Consider the following 17,915-nt stretch of genomic DNA (forward strand, 5'->3'; position numbering starts at 1 on the left):
GGAACGCGCGTCGTCATCGTTCATCTTTTTTGTGTTAAAAATGGACGATAAAGTGGACGACTGAACGATAACGATATCGTTCAGTCGTCCACTTTAATCGCCCAGTGTGTACGCACCATTAGAGATCAAGTCTGATCTTTCAGTTCCATCCAGTAGAGATAATGCATCCACAAAATAAGTAATTCAAGAGCATTCCGGTGGATCTGAGCAGAGAGCCCAAGGTGCCTGCCTCTTCGAGCGTATTTCCTAAATGCAGTCATATTCTGAAGCCATGTTCCCTCCATTAAAGGCTGCTTTGGAAAGCCTACCAAGAAATCAGTGTCGACCATTTGGAAGGAAAACAAACAAAAAAAAAAAAAAAACACTTTTGGGATATGTGTTCATTCCATTTGTATTTTTTAATTGGGGAAGACTGTCCTCCCAAACATTACGCAATTTGCTGTGTTAACAATTATAACAATTTTCTTTTGTAATGTAAAGTGTGATCCATTTGATTGTATGAGAATTTCATCATTAAATAATGGAGATTCAGTTGTAGGGAGGACTGAGCAGCAGGAGCTTCGAAACCTGTACAGATTTCAGAGGAAGAGAATAAAAGTGGACCAGATTACATACCATCCAGGTAGCTAGGTCCCCCAATAGGATGAAAGGGGTTTCACTTTTCCCAAATGGTAAATCTTTTATTTAAGAATAAGGAAAGCCAGCAATGAAGGCTTACCTTGCCCAAGCAATAATGCAACCATTTCTTCATGTCCTTCCCGTGCTGCTTCCATGAGAGGTGTGTAGCCTTCATCATTTACCTCTTCGAGGTTAGCACCTCGCTCTATGAGTAAAGCTGCCAGCTCTACATGGCCACCACAAGCTGCAAGAGTCAGTGGGGACTCAAATGAGTCAGCGGGCATATTCACTTGGGCTCCACTATCAAGAAGCAGCCGTGCAACCTCCACATGGCCATCCTATTTAAAAACAAACAGATTATTAAAGCATGCAGAATATAATACATCAGAGTATTACACCTTTTAAGAAAACTTAAAACATGGACATGTCAAAGATCATTGTGTGATAACCACAAACATACAAAACTTGAAGCAAATAACCAAAATTATGGAACCTAAATATATCAGTGATTGTGGATCAGTGCAATATAGAAAACAAAAAAACAGCCACCAGCCTAGAGTCATTTTACATTCTTATTACAGCAGTTTTTTTCTAAAATTGACAATGTAAAGGTTTTCTGGATAACATTTTTGCTAGAATTTGAGTTCCATGGGTTGTCTCGAAGCCAATAGATCTATACCAAAAATCTACTAAGACACAAACACTAAATATGTCCATTTTCAAACACAATCATCCATTGCTCTCCCTCAATACATGGTTTAGCAAAGCAAGAGGAGCAGACTGACTAAAATAATTAAACCAGTAACCAGAAATTCTGCATCAAGTATTATCGAAAAAGACTGTACTTAAACTAGCTGGTACTATACTATTGTAAGAAACCTTCATGTATAGCAAAGCCACGATGGAAAAACTATGATAACTTGCAATTTGCATGAGGCAGATGGTTTAACCAGAAATTTAACTTTACAGGCAAGCAGCAATCGCGCGGAGCCAAAAAAAAAAATAAAAAAAAAAAAATTAGTGGGTCCCAGGGGCCCCTCGCTTTAAAAGATTGGGGTCCTATTCTTTTTCTGGGTCCCATCATATTATGTTACAATGCTGGGGGCAGGTAGCAGTTGGAGTAGAGCTGGAGGTAGAGGCAGGGAGAAGTAGGGGGTAAGGGCAGGCAGTGCTGGGGGCAAGGAGGAGGTAAGTGCAGACAGCAGTTGGGAAAGCGCTGGGGGGCAAGGATGGAGCTAGGAGCAGACAGTGCTAGGGGTATTGGTAGAAAACCGCTGGCGCAGCATTGGAGCAATGAGGGGGTTAGGGGCAGGCAGATAGCAGCTAGGACAGTACTGAGGGGCAAGGATAGCATCTGAAACAGTACTGGGGGGGGAGGGGGTAAGGATAGTAGCTGGGGCAGGCAGGTGCTTAGGGACAGGCAGTACTGGGGTAGGCTCTAAGGCACAGGAGACACACATCCCTACCATACAGGGTCACAGCCAAAAGCCTAACCGTCTCTCCGGGCACAGATGCAAGGCAGGGGAGTGTAGGCAGGCATGGGGTGTCATGGTGGTTCGCTGCCCATACACAGAGCACACATCATGGGGCAGTGACAGAGCAACGCTTACCTTTGCGGAGCACTGCACTGGGTGAGTCAGGTCAGTCTCTGCGGCATAGGTAAATGCTGCTGGCGGCGGCTACTGGGGTCAGTGCGTCCTGTAGAGGATGCAGGGGCACTGCTGGAAACCGACCTGAGCTGGAGGAAAGACCAGCAGAACGACACGCTGCGCTGGCGAGCTGAGAGAGGGGTAGGAAGACACTGCGGGCTACGATTGGCTGAAGAGATAAAGCCAGTGATCGGCAGGAGGCGCTGCTGTTTCTTCCGGGGAGTGGGCGGAGCCTGGCAGTCAGAGCTGCCTGGAGATTGGGTGAGCGGCGGGAACTAGAAGAAGAGGAACTAGAAGAGGAAACTCTGCCGATGGCTATTGGTTGAGGACGCCACCGGCGATGATTGGCTGCACACAGATTGGCTGCCACTAGGTTTTAAAAATTGGGTCCCCAGCAGCCTATAGCGCATATTTTGCGATCCCTGAGGAGAGTATAAATACTTCTCTTGTAGGGATATTTTTCAGTAGTGCATTTATTTGGACATTTTTTTCCCCCATTTTTCTTCAGTTCTTCCCATTTTTCTCACAGCTTATTTAGATAGGCAATGTCACCACATTTTCCACATGCTTTTACCAAAGCAATTTATTTTTCTCGTAACAAGTTAAGATGGGTATACAGTTGTCCAATTCTCAGCCAATCTGACCAACCAGCTGGTCCGACATTGGTCACCAATCACAGAGACCACTCCAGAAGTGTGTACGCCCCTGCGACTGGATTGTCCAATTGTTCGCCCATTGCATAATAAAAGTGGCAGTCGGTCTGCCAAAGATTAGAATAGTGTGTATGGTAACACAATCCTTTCAGCGGATGCAACTTGGAGATCTGCAGCAATATTGGACTGGTGTGTACACACAGATTGGGTGTTGCATCTTCAACCTAGGTCTAGAGTAGGATTGTGTCAAGAGTCTGGTCAGGAGTTTGATCCCCGAATGATTGGACATGTGTGTACCCAGCTTTAATCCATGAGAAACCTCCTGATTAGATTCAGTGATCATTCCTTTTCTTCAATATAATCCACTGCAGATATTACAATGGGTTAAAGCTGCAAACTAGATAGAAAACAAGAGGATTTTTTTAATTTCATTTTTAAACTGAAACCCGTCGAATGACTTTCAAGTGGTCCCTAATAACTAAAACAACTTGGAAAACTTGGAGGGCTATAGAGTATTTGGAAGAAAAGTTTTTTTAAGTTCGTATAATAGTATTATTCTTCAATATTCATTGCATAACCAAGAAACACACAGCGGGAAAAGAATGTTAAACAAAAAGGTCTCCAAAATAGTAGAATTTTTTTTTTTTTTTTAAATAAATGTAATTAGGCTATTTTTGCAAAAAAACACCTCAGAGGTTGTCTACAGCAAACCCTGTGGGCATATCTAGCCGTTCTCTATCATTACCCACCCACACCTAGAGCATTTTCTTCTCTCGTTGATCCTGCTGTAGAAAATCTACCCCACTGTAGCAGCCCCACCCCTCATAACCTCAGTTACACCCCCCAGTGGTCATAGAGCGCCCTCTTTGGTCCCAACTTCCCCTCCCATATACATATGTAGCCACGCTCATCTATCCTGCGGTGTGAGTGCATCGCAGCATGGATGGCGTGACTAGCGTGCCAGAGTCTATGGCGTGCGCGTATACACGAGCACACCAGAGACTTCAATGGGGAAATCGCCGGTTGCGATTGCTCGCAGCCTGGGAATTGCTGCCCTTTGCCACGATGCGTGTGCGGGCACATAGCGGCAAAGATGAGGCTGACTACATCTGTACTTTAACTGCAATCATATTCTATGTGACTACCTCAAGCAAGTTGTTAAATAGATTTGTCAAACCATGAAGATTGACACCATGTCAAGATAAAATAACTCCGCTAGCAGTTTGTCAGTAGAAATCGAAGATGGAAATTAAGAACGAACACTAGGACTCCCAGATAGAAGAACCAGGTTGAAAAAAATATTGGCGCAATTATTTTCATACCAATCGTGGCATACAAATCCGCTTTATAGTGATAAGTGTCATCATCCAGGTTGACTATATAAATTGCCAAGGAGCTGAGCTGGGACTTCTCTGGATTGAGGAATACAGATTGCACAAAAAGCCCCTTCAAAATTCCTGGGTGAAGGAACAGGATTTTTTTCAATCTCACTGACTGGCAATCAAAATGGAATCTTGTCAATTGATAACCCAGACATCAGATTCTAAGACATCCACTGCATTTAAAAAAAAAAAAAAAAAAAAATCGAGTTTCCTCATACATCCGATATGGGGACACTGTAGTACTGACTCAGACTTCCCAAAGCAAGCTTAACAGTAGGGGCCCTCATCTGGCAGAGCTGCACGAAAAACATTATGTCCAAAACTGGCGTCCACATAACCAAAAGTTATGAAAACATTAAAGCTTGTGTGCACAGAAGACCTGCCAAAACTACACCAACTACAAGAGTCAAATGAGCTAGGAGGGAAGGAGGAACCAGCATATTTGAAGATATATGCGCCTGGGAGCGTTCACCAGAATCAAGAGATCATTAGGTCCGATAGAAAAAGGTAAGACTGATATAAACCCTCAAAGCCCAGACTACGGTTTAGGGTACATGACATAGAAGAGTACAAACCTGGAACACCCAGAAGAATGTTGTGTCGGTGCAAATGGAGCTTTGAAATTACTTTAGGCAAAAAAGGATGGTTTGATTCGCAGAACCACCCTATCCAAATGACACATTAGGAAGGGAGGCTTACAGGATAACGCAACATACAGAGACAATAGCCAAGAGAAAAACCTTAAGGACAAGATATCGTAATTCAACCAATTCCAGAGGCTCAAAAGGGGCCATCTAAAAGAAAAACTAAATTCACATCCCATGGAACAATAGGAGGTATGTACAGCAGTTGAATGTGAAGCATCCCTTGAGGGAAGGGTGGCACCTCCAGGATTACTTGCCAACAGTCATGGCTAGAGAACCGAAAGGGCGGACAATTGGTCCTTAAGGAAGGAAAAAAAAAAAAAAAAAACCCCTCTGCTGTTGCTCGGGACAGAAAGTGACAGGAGAGTCCACAGTGCAAAGGCAGAGTGTCTGTGCGACCATCGCCTAGGGGATGACTTGACGTTCTCCCTCTTCAGCAGGGCTGTCGCAGTACAACTTGTGGAAGCTGCCTCCTGTTTTGCGACAGTAACAGGCAAAGCAGGAGCGGCATTAACTCCAGGAAAATTGGAGTCTTAGTATATGACTCCAATATGAGAAATATTTGCAGAGACATGCTTTCTAGCTCAGAGCATGGTCTTCAAATTTAAATGTTGCCATTGTGTGTATTTCCTCCATTATTAGCATAGTTATTGGATACACAAAAAGAGATTGGGGGGTGTCAGGGGAGCAACATTGTCAGATTAAAACATAAAACACGCTTCAATACTTACTTGCACATCTGTAAATACAAGAACAGTCATGCAGAGTATTTTTATGGTAGTGGTTAAACATCCAAAATTGCACATATAAAAAATGTACTGTACTCTAGAAACATTTTCCAGTTCTCTCATTGATGGTGAATATTGTATTATAGAAAAGTTTCTTACCATACAAGCTTCCATCAAGGCAGTGTGCATCTCATCTGTTTTATGTTCTTGGTCCGCCCCCGCTTCCAACAAGAATCTTACCATTTCTAAATGCCCTGAGGAAGGGAGAGGAAAACAAATGTTGTAAATCAACCAAAAATTGTACAGTTAGGTTAGTACCAACCTCAATTAGACAAAGGGAGATTAATTATATTTTAGTGGTGTTCCAGTTAGGCTGCACCTTGCCAATTATTTAAATGTTGCTATGCACTCTGCCTGCTTTGTGTGTGCTGACTGGCGCCCTGCGCCTGCACTTCCCCAGAGCAATCCAACACAGGGGGGAGATCAATTGTTTTTGGGCGCTCGTAATCACTTAAGGTCACCCAACGGGCGATCCTCTGTTTTGGGATGGTTGCGATTGCCTATACCTTATTGAGCATGTCACACTCAAAAAGCTATAGCCACCGTGATGAGTTTGGGCACCCAAAAGCCAGACTTTGGGTGGATTTCTGCTTGCCAAAAGTTGCGGGCAGAAAGAATTTCTGATCAGGAGCAAAAATAATGGACATGTGCAGCACAAACAATTGAATAGCCCATGACACTTTAGACAGGAACTGCGAGCACAAATAAGCAATTGAATTTCCTGCACAGAGACACTGCAAGCAACAGGAGATGGGTGGAGCCAAAGGCAAGGTGCTCGGCTACAATCCAGCCACCTGGAGCACCGCACAACAAAGAACAATGTCACCTGCAGCCCACCACCATAAGCCGGTAGCCTGTACATGGAGAAAGGGGGCTAAACATAGATGCACCTTCCCGCCAGTCATCTTTCGCCGCTTCACATTGCATACATTTTCAGTGTTAGCTCTGCAAGGGCAGAACGTCTTCACACTGTTGTGCAGACTATGGAAGCTTCAGCAAATGGGAGGAAACCCTAGGTAAGGGGTGGGGAGGCTGCACTGTAAGATCCTAATGAAGGCAGGCTGGGCAGGGAACTACAGCACAGAGCTGCAGGCAACCATTATCTACATGACATCCATATTTTAGAAGGGATTTGTTTCTTATTTGAAGGGACCTGGGTTTGAAATGGTGTATACTGTAGAAATTTTGTTTTTATAATAAGGTTGCATTTTGGTCCAGAGTGATAGTATTGAAAGTGTCTCGGAAGAATTACTGCAAAGTTCCTCGCTGTCTGCACATGTGCTGGACTCCAGGGTTCTCCTCCTGTATGACTGGGTAACACTATGTTCTGTGACATTTGGAGTCATATCAGCCACAAAATACTTGTGTTGTGTCACTAGGAGTTGGACCAGCAATATGCATGTGATGTAGTTGTAGAAATGCAGTGATAAAATGCTGAAGATGTACAAAACTGTGGACTGTGAATGTCTTATGAATGTAGGGGATCCTTCGTTATATAGTGCATCCGGAAAGTATTCACAGCGCTTCACTTTTTCCACATTATGTTACAGCCTTATTCCAATATTTAATAAAATGAATTTTTGTCCTCAAAAATTCTACATGCAATACCCCATAATGACTATGTGTAAAAAGTTGAGATTTTTGCAAATGTAATTGAAAAACAAAAAACAAACTAAGAAATCACATGTACATAAGTATTCACAACCTTTGCCATGAAGCTCAAAATTAAGCTCAGGTGCATCCTGTTCCACTGATCATCCTTGAGATGTTCCTACAGCTTAATTGGAGTCCACCTGTGGTAAATTCAGTTGATTGGACATTATTTTGAAATGCATACACCTGTCTATAAAGGTCCCACACTTAACAGTGCATGTCAGAGCACAAACCAAGCATGAAGTCCAAGGAATTGTCTGTAGACCTCAGAGACAGGATTGTCTCGAGGCACAAATCTGGGGAAGGGGAAAGAGAAATATCTGCTGCTTTGAAGGTCTCAATGAGCACAGTGGCCTCCATCATCCGTAAATGGAAGTAGTTCGGAACCACCAGGATTCTTCCTAGAGTTGGCCGGCCGTCTAAACTGAGCGATCGGGGAAGAAGGGCCCTAGTCAGGGAGGTGACCAAGAATCCGATGGTCACTCTGTCAGAGCTACAGCATTCCTCTGTGGAGAGAGGAGAACCTTTCAGAAGGACAACCATCTCTGCAGCGATCCACCAATCAGGCCTGTATGGTAGAGTGGCCAGACGGAAGCCACGCCTTAGTAAAAAGCACATGGCAGCCTGCCTCGAGTTTGCAAAAACGCACCTGAAGGACTCTCAGACCATGAGAAACAAAATTCTCTGGTCTGATGAGACAAAGATTGAACTCTCTAGCGTGAATGCCAGGCGTTATGTTTGGAGGAAACCATGCACCGCTCATCACCAGGCCAATACCATCCATACAGTGACGCATGGTGGTGGCAGCATCATGCTGTGGGGATGTTTTTCAGCGGTAGGAACTGGGAGACTAGTCAGGATAGAGGGAAAGATGAATGCAGCAATGTACAGAGAGACATCAGAGTGCTCTTGACCTCAGACTGGTGCAACGGTTCATCTTTTAACAGGACAACGACCCTAAGCACACAGCCAAGATATAAGGAGTGGCTTCAGGACAACTCTGAATGTCCTTGAGTGGCCCAGCCAAAGCCCAGACTTTAATCCGATTGAACATCTATGGAAAGATCTGAAAATGGCTGTGCACCAACGCTTCCCAACCAACCTGATGGAGCTTGAGAGGTGCTGCAAAGAGAAATGGGCGAAACTGCATAAAAGATAGGTGTGCCAAGCTTGTGGCATCATATTCAAAAAGACTTGAGGTTGTAATTGCTGCATCAACAAAGTATTGAGCAAGGCTGTGAATGCTTATGTACATGTGATTTTAGTATTTTTTTTTTTTTTTTATTAAATTTGCAAAAATCCCCCCCCCCCCCCCAAAAAAAACAAACTTTACACGTTGGCATTATGGGGTATTGTGTGTAGAATTTTGAGGACAAATATTTATTCCATTTTGGAATAAGGCTGTAACATAACAAAAAGTGGAAAAAGTGAGGCGCTGTGAATACTTTCGGGATGCACTGTATTTCATATGTACGTGGAGGTATATAATACACTACGGACGCATGAGTTAAAAAAATTAAAAAGAACATATGCGCTGTACATTGCACGTTGACTAGCCAATTTTCAAAAATGTGCCCTTCAAAATGAAAAAGGGCTCTCCTGCCTGCCCTAAAAGATCCTTCAGTGGACCCTAATTTAGTGCGAAATTATTCTTGTATCTACCACTATTAGCCTATTTTACATGCAGCAGAGGACAAATTAATGCAGAATGTGGAAGGCAGTCTGTCAAGTTACTAGATCTCCTAAAACAGTTATGAGCAGAATTCAGTTATTGGATCGCATGAAAGTTATTGTTCATTAAACAAGATCACTGAAGTAGCACACATCTGGTACCACAAGCATCCACCTTCAAATGATACATGCAAAAACTGCATTCAACATCTCACTGCACTGGACAAAGTAACTTGCACATTGTTTAAATATATTTATCAAAACTGTTCAGCTGCCTTTCTTAATATCCTCCGATGGAAGTCTCCTTAGAATTAGAACATCCTTTCTCTATCCCCCCCCCTCTGCATCAACACCTTATTGGCCTAAGTTCCAAACTTCCCTGCCCTCTAAGTGGGCAATTCAATTGTTTATAGTTCCAGTCTAAAGTGACTAGGATCTATTCAATTGCTTGCGTTACCAGAACAAGGCTGAAGCGGCGGTCGCATTCTCACACCCTAATATATGGGATTAGCCGTGTTAAGTGGCTACTCCCGTGCCAAGTACGCTGCAGTTAAGGCACGCCAGGCACTCTCGACAAGCCCCATTTTATGCAATAAGTGCAGCCTCAAAACAATTTAGACAGGAGCGCTAAACAATTGAATCGCGCCCCCATGCAGTCATGAAATGCAATATTCTTAGCCTGTTAGTACAAATTAAGACCTTTTAAATCTTATGCTGGGTATACACTATACAATTATCGGTCAGATCTCTGTCCAATTTGGCTGGTTGGAATGAAAACCTGGTAATATATGGGAGCAAAGGACAGTCGATCATATGGTTTTAAACACTAGAAAACTGACCAAAAAATATAATAAAAACTTGTACAAATTTGTTTAATTCGTGTGTTTTAACCAATTTGTATGAACGACCATTTTTGTCTGTTTTCCAGTGTTTGCGAGCAAATGGTCGATTGTTATTTGCTCCCATACATTACCAGATTTTCATTTCAACCAACCAGATTGGACAGATAATTGTATAGTGTATGTAGCGTTCCCGCTAGGCTGTTTTAGCGGGGCGCGGCGCCCTGCCCTCCTTCTGGAGGGCAAAAAGCGCCCTGCCCTAACAGCCTGCAGGAGCCGTTCTCACCCGCGGGACGCAGTGTCCCGCGGGTGGACAAACATGCGGTGACCCGGTCACCGCCGGAGAATAGACGCCGGGCGCTTGCGCCCGACATCTATTCTCCCTTTCTGCAGCGCTTGGGGGCTGCCCGGCATGTCCGTAAGCGCCGGGCACGCACCCAAGTATGACGAAAAGAGGACGTGTCTTATAGACACGCCCCCTTTTCATAACCACACCCCCTTTTCGGCCGCGCGCACAAGATTGCCCTCTCTAGCTCCAGCGCCCTGCCTGCCGCCGGAGCTAGAGGGAACACTATGTATGCCCAGCATTAGTCATCTTCTCTAACTCTTCATCATGCTTATTAAAGCCAGAGATATTAACATTTCATTCCAATTCTCTCAAAACCAATTATTTAACCTCAACTTTCAGCTTTTTCAAAAGGACCAACTCTTCTACTCACAGAGATGGCCACTGAACATTATTTAGTTTTTTCCTATTCTGTTTCCGATTCCTTTCTCTCAAGCAGATCAGTTGACCACATGCGAGATCTTCACCACTTGAACCTCTTAGCGCTGTTAATTATACCTTTTACACCAAATTCCCAGGTCCAGCCCAGGTCACTGAACACCGGTTACGAAACCTGTTTACACTGCAGACTGGACCCAGGTTACTGCCAGAGTTTCTCCTCTCCTGGCGCATGAAGATTATATCCTCTCTTCAAGCACCGGTGAGCAGGACGTTCCTATGCTGTAAACGCGGCCCAGGTCACCCGTTTACACTGCCCTGTAACCTTGGTACAAACACGGCTCGCTACCCAGATTGTATTGCAGAGTCACAGTACCCAGGTTATTTTTCGGGAACCCTTTTATACTGAGCTGCGACCCAGGTTGACATGGCAATAACCCAGATTTGGCCAGTGAAAAAGGGGTCCAACTTGACCAAGCCTCAAATCCACAGAAAAGTTAAATACACCAACATTCAACAGCTTTCCACCTCTCTACCATATCCACCTGCCCCGAGATAGCAGTCCCACATCTAAAATCACACCGCAGCTACACATCTTGATCCAGCGGCTCTAGCCACTCTTTCCTGTGTGCTCCATAGCAGAGGTAAAGGGTTAAGTGCTGAAAAGAAATGTGCTGACTGGTAAGACTCTCATAAGTACAGCAGAACATCACTGGCATAACTCTGCCAGTAATTCTGACACTGTCTTTAAATATACTGCTATTTACCACTCCTTTCAAAGCGCTCTAGAGCTTAGACCATGCCACAAACAAATACACTTCAAATTTCTATAAACTGTTAAATAAACCGTACAGATGTGTCCTCATACACCTAACCTCCTTGCGCGTTAAACAGCCCTTTTAGTCACGCCATGCCGTTGAGTGACTCGGTAGCACAGAGTCTCAGTGCGACTTTTCCCTTTAAATGTGTTTAAATTGTCCAGTGATGCAAATAGGATGCCCAAGCAGCTTCTGTTGATTAAAATTATATGCAGCATGCCTATATTCTGTGAGCGACTGTGTGCGAAACTACGTTACAGCTGCTGACACCAACGGATCATTTTATACACCCACAGTTGCACACAGAATATAGGCATGCTGCATGGTATTTTAATAAGCAGTAGCTGTTCGTGCGCCCTATTTTATTTGCTGTGCAAATTAGTTTCATTTGAAGAGAAAAACTTGCACGAAGAAAAGCTCGGTGCTACAACACGTGGTTGTGTAAAGCGACTTGTAGTGCACAGAAGATAGGAGGATGTAAACACATCTGTATGTCCAATTGTAATACTTCCACACAAGTAGAAGGTCACTGGCAGAGCTCCTGTACATCTGACGACTTCCTCAAATATACCATTTACCTTAACAAAATGCTTTGCACAATGCTGCCATTGAAGCTTCCAAAATAAAAAAACACTTCACATTTAACTCCATCGACCACCATCACTCCAAAATGTTGCTTCATGAGAAGCTTGTCTACACTACTTTTCTTCAAGCTACCTCTTGGACCCTTTACATTCAGGTTATTCACAAGACTCTATAAATAAACACTGACTACCATAATTGGTGCATTAAGTGATGAGTGATGTGTAATTTTTGTCCTACTGAATGCGAGTGCAGCGGGCGCCCATAACTTATTGTGCCCAACTGCACCGGGATTAGCCATGTAAAGTGGCTAATTCATACAATCTACTGGGCGCACTGCTCAAATGGCAGCTTAGGTGCACAAAAGCCTGACTTTGGTTGGATTTCTACACGCAGCATCAGGAGTGTTATGCAACACTCCATCTGTGTAACCCTTCTTACTGAAGGTCTTTCTGTCTGAACGATAACTATATCGTTAAGTCGTCTACTTTATCGTCCATTTTTAACACAAAAACGATGAACGATAACGACGACGCGTGTTCCCGCGTGTCGTTAGTCATCATCGTTCATCGAGTTAACATGCAGGCCAACCTGACGATGTCGTCAGGTTGCTGCATGTTGGGGAATGGGGGAGAGAGCCCGGCGCTGAACGATATCGTTAATGATATTGTTCAGCGGGTGTGCTCAATGTCATGAACAACATTGAGGACACCCTGCCGGGGACACACTAGAAGATGATATCGCTCAGGGAGTATATAGTCTAGTGTGTACGCACCATTTGAGTTTGGTGTGTGAGAAGACATCAATCTACCATACAAACAGAAACTATTTACCCAATATATTTATTTCAGTTGTTAAGACAATAAATCTTACAACTCAAACTTGCTGTCTGAAGCATCATTCTTACTCAAAACAGTCCTTTGCTCCCCATATTCAAGCCTTCTCCAAAACATCTTACATAAATTTGAGAAGCACATCCAGAATACACACTCATTTCACAAGCCAAGTTCATTCGCTCAACCTCATGCAAGGGATTTCCTTGTAGTTTACAAACCTTAACCAGATATTCAACCCAACAATATTTTGTACACAGCAGCTAAACTAATTCCTAATTTAGCAGTCTTCTAGTGCCAGTTTCCTCTGCCAGATCCTATACCGCCTTTCAGTACTTCCTTTTGCTTGTCTCGCCATCTACCTTCTAATGCAGTCCATCTGCACTGCCCAAGATGTGACTCATTATTTGCTCCTAGTTACATACTTTATTTTTGGCTGTACACACGGTAGATTTTTTTTCTAAGAATAAAAATTCTAACCTTAAAAAGCTTTAAACTTCCTTAGTACCCAACGCCTTACACAGTTCACGCAAAACATAAATTTAGTCTTTCAATACTCATACCGCCTTCCGATTATTGAAAGATTAAATGCATTTATTGTGTGAACCAAGGTAACTGCATTTTGGCCAAGCCAGTAGAGCTATATGAACCAATCTACCACATAACCACGAATGTTAAACTCCTTTTCTTTAGGATACTTCAATAGACTATACTAGAGTAGAGTACTTTAGTTAATATCCAATCTTGACTTATTACTGCATTTGTTTACAACTAAGGTAGAGCAGAATGTGAGATACATAAAATTGTATGTTATCGTAAGTGCCTCAAAAACTTTGGGGGGGGGGGGACACGCACCTCATAAAAGTTTGCTCTGAATATAAAATGCAATATACAGCGCACTAAGATATCATCAAAAGCAATCTACATCAGCATAACTGGATAATACAGTACATAAATTTCCAAAAGGTAATGCTACAAAAAAAAAAAACAACTTAAAACAAGATTCAAAAAAGGACAGCAATACGTTAGCACGATTGTACACAATTAAAATATCTACCTTTATAGCAGGCCAAAGTAAGTGCACTCTCTTTAAATTCATTGGAATGAGTATTAATTCCTGCTCCATTTTCCAGAAGGACTCTGGCCACCTCCACATGTCCAGCACTCCCTGCCTCCATAAGAGGTGTGTGACCATTCTCATTGTGGTCCTCAATACTAGCACCCGATTCCAGCAGCACCTTTACAACATCTACATAGCCACCAGCACAAGCATACGTAAGTGCTGTGTTTCCTGGATGAGGAAGAATAAAAAATAACATATAAAAAAAAAAAAAAAACACACACACACACACGAGTTCCTTAGTTCAGCACCCTTAAAAGAAAAGGTTTATACAATAAAATAAAAATCACTAAGCTTCAACAGCTAAAAAAATTAAAAAAAAATGAATCCTGAAAAGTCACAATGTAGGCTATAAAACAAAAAGAATACATAGATAGAAAAACCAACCACTTCACAAGAATGTCCATATTAAATAGAAGCATAAAAACTAGAAATGCAAACTAAGTCAACCTGTGGATGATTGAGAGTTCACATCAGCATCGTGGGCCAATAGCAGCTTCACAATTTCAACGTGTCCCCCATTAGCAGCAGCCATCAAAGGCGTAATGTCTCCTTTTATACCTCGATCTTCAACATTAGCATGCATAGCCAAAAGAACCTTTAGAAAAACAAAAAAAAAAAAGTATATTTTTTTATTTTGAAAACATTAGTAAATATTATAGTCAAATTAGATTTTATTCTGCCATGGTGAAATAAGAATTCGATACAAGATACTTGGTAAGGCTAAATTCATATAAAGCAGCAAACTGCTGCACTTGGCTATGTAACATTTGTATGTTAAACAGGACACTATTGTATATCACTTTTACATTAACAATGACAATGTTATTTTAATATAACATTTCTTTATTGCAACAACTTGAATTTTAAGCCGCATAGCCATGAAAAAAAAAAAAAAAAAAAAAAAAAGTTTGCATAGAAATCTATATCACTCAATGGGCGGTATTGAATTATTATAACACCCCTGATCACCCGTCTAAAGGTGACGGGTGATCGTGGGGCGCTATTCAATTGTTGCCGTTTTTCGTGCTGATCGCGCCCAAAGTGGTCGGATTTAGCAGCGTAAAACGGCTACCCCCAAAGTGCTGGGCGCGATCGCGAAAAGTGCTGTTTGTAACAGGTCACTTTTTGCCCATTTCAGCTCGCACCCCCCTGCGGCTGCAAGCTGAAATGGTGCGCTGGCAGCTGATCGTGCCCGACAGCAACAATTGAATAGCTCCTGTCGGGCCTGTAAAGGGGCAACACAATTGAATACTGCCCAATGCGTCTTTTGAAGCAGAAAATATTGGAGTTGCAAATAATGGAAAATGCTTGTGTCAGGTCTCTGCACTGTAATGTACACGAGTACTCTCAGAAAAATCCAAAACAAAAAATTGTATGAAATGATATTTCCAAACCTGTGCAAGTTCGTAATATCCAGCAGAACAGGCAAGGCAAAGGAGGGATTCCCCTTCCTCTGTGTGCTCATTAACACTGCGGCCTTCAATTAATAATTTCCTGACAGCGTTCACATCTCCTTCAGAGCAAGCTTCTGCTAAACTGCGGCTGTGAGGGCAAAATAAGTGGATTATTCTTTGAATATAAAACTCTTACTAATGATAAAAAAAAATATATGTACAGAGGGGATTACAGTATGAACTAGATTTGTAACCATGTTTGCTGTAAATTACATTTGTTACCCTCAATAAGAAAACCAATTGCTATCATACAATCCCCTCTGATGGTACCAGAGCCAACAAGCAGAGGCTTAAACTTATTAGTAGATGTTGTATATAATTCACTTCATAGTTTATGTATGCGATTTCATCTCTGGTGCTTAAGGAAAGCTAGAAATACATATTGACCGAAACACAGACATAAGAGTAGGGAATAAAGTCTAGTTTAAGGATTTGTAGAAGACAACAGTCCTGCTAGCATTCTAAGTAAACGAGATGCTATCTACTGTAGGCACACACACCAAATGGTTGCAAGCCATGTACGCACATGTTTCTGACACATGGTACTATTCTTCTCAAAGGTGCATTTGTGGACATGTGTCTTGTTTGGAAGAGCTGCAACATTGGTGTTCTTGTAAAATGAAAGTAAAAGGTCTTGCTCACATCCTATGTCTAATTGGCTATGGAGGGTACCTTGTGTATGTCACTGTAGAATCAGATAACCTGTAACATCCAATCTGAAGTTACTACATAAACCAAGCTCAGACAAGTCAGATGGTCTAAGCCGTAGGATAAAGACGGACTTTTAAAAAAGTTCTCAATTTATTTGAAACTAAAAACACATTGTTTGAGAAAGTGAACACTATCCTGTGTCAAGTGATTTAGTACTGTGTTTAGTTCTTTCCTTGTCATCTTAATTGTATTGACTTGTATGGTGCACACATTTTGCCATTTTTTAACTTAAAGTAGTTTAGGATATTTTGCTCTGCGAGATTCTGCAAAATGTGTAAAATAATTCTACTATTTACTCTGCCCAAGACCACTAAACAGTACCTTGCGTTTTACTCCATCTACTTACTTGTCCGTCTGCCCTGCATTTGAGGTGCTCTCAGCTCTCATTCTTGTAAGTGCAGCAGCAGCTTCATCCAACGCACAGCTAACCGAGGACGTCAATCTGCGAAGCACCTCAGGATCTGCGAACGCTTTACCATCAGCAGTGGATAATTTACCAATTCCTTGTTAGCACAAGTCGCCAAGCCAATTAGTAGGTGAATGTAAGAAATCAAACAAAAATAGGGGAAAGCCTACGGTTAGTTCAGTCCATGCAAAACTAATAGGTACAGCTGAGCTTAAAGGTTACTATTTGGCAGTGAAAGAATACCTCACATGCTGGTCAGAAATCTGCTTAGCACAGAGAGGCAACATAAAATTGCAGCAAAACAAATAGGATATTACATTCAATTTATTTAAAAAAAAGTTAATATGCCTTACTAAATAAATCTTACAAAACACTTCAATTAGGTAGTCCTAAAGCATGCAAAGACATCTCAAAACGTATATTCACTGTGAACGTAAATTCGACCTTATATAATAAAGCTGCATAAAAAAAGTATTTGGACATTTTGACCAAATAGAGACTGAAGTCACATAACCTTATTGGAGCAAGAGCCAACATTTATTAAAGCATTTAAGATAAAGTTACTCTAAATGGAACGGTCCAGTTCAACATGCATGTTACTTTCGGGAATGAAGTTTAAAACTACAGGATGGATTTTTATATTTTTAATAATCTATATAGCAACACCAATTAAAGATATGTAATTTAGGATTCATTAAAAAATTATATGCCGCATTGACAACTGGGGGAATTCAATAGTCTTTTGCGTGCTAATAAGTAATGGGCGTGCACTCAACTGAGCAATTCAATTGTTGCTCCGATTGGGCAACCATTACTTATCACGTCCTAATGTACCATCTACAGTCCTGGTTAAAGCGTCCAAATAGCCAATACATTTTCAGTACAGTAGAAAGAGACAGTCTGTTCTGTATAATAAGCCAGGCCAGTTTTTAGCTGACATCACAGGATATGAGACATACGTATTCCATGTTTTATTGTGATATAGAGAGCAAAAACCAAAATAAATATCTATATACAAATTTAGGAGTACCCAGTAAAAGACGGCGCAAGCTGCATCAAATGTTACGAGGACAGGAACAGTTTTAACTTGTTGTACTAGTTTAATTACTTGCATGCTGAAAATTAGAGAAATTAACTTCGACTTTAAAGTGAAGAGACAATATATGCTTGCAAATAATTCCATCTAAAACTAATCCTACATTAAAAAAATAAATAAAAAAAATAGACCCCAATTGTTGGACACAAAAAGCAGACAGAGGGTGATGTCGGCCTGTTACAGGAGCCCGGCATCATACATTTTTCTGTGCACATCTATGGGATGCAAAGAAAAGCTAGTCATGTTGCGGGTTGCAATCTGCTGTTCTGGA

At 41.9% G+C, this 17,915-nt stretch overlaps 1 protein-coding gene across 6 annotated transcripts in view; it reads right to left on the minus strand.

Moving 5' to 3' along the window:
- ANKRD17 (ankyrin repeat domain 17) overlaps positions 1–17,915 on the minus strand; it is a 191,630-nt gene that overhangs the window by 108,529 nt on the left and 65,186 nt on the right. For 5 of the 6 annotated variants that reach the window (XM_088448357.1, XM_088448356.1, XM_088448361.1 and 2 more), the window contains exons 3-8: positions 16,489–16,645; positions 15,372–15,519; positions 14,425–14,572; positions 13,912–14,145; positions 5,834–5,928; positions 719–956 (exon numbers count right to left, since the gene is read on the minus strand). In XM_088448357.1, the coding sequence (XP_088304483.1) occupies positions 719–956; positions 5,834–5,928; positions 13,912–14,145; positions 14,425–14,572; positions 15,372–15,519; positions 16,489–16,645 (1,020 nt within the window). The remainder of the gene's footprint in view (positions 1–718; positions 957–5,833; positions 5,929–13,911; positions 14,146–14,424; positions 14,573–15,371; positions 15,520–16,488; positions 16,646–17,915) is intronic. The other variant, XM_088448358.1, reaches the window with a different exon arrangement.

Source organism: Taudactylus pleione, unplaced genomic scaffold, assembly GCF_031769625.1.
Source record: "Taudactylus pleione unplaced genomic scaffold, aTauple2 ptg000454l, whole genome shotgun sequence".
Lineage (NCBI taxonomy): Eukaryota > Metazoa > Chordata > Amphibia > Anura > Myobatrachidae > Taudactylus > Taudactylus pleione.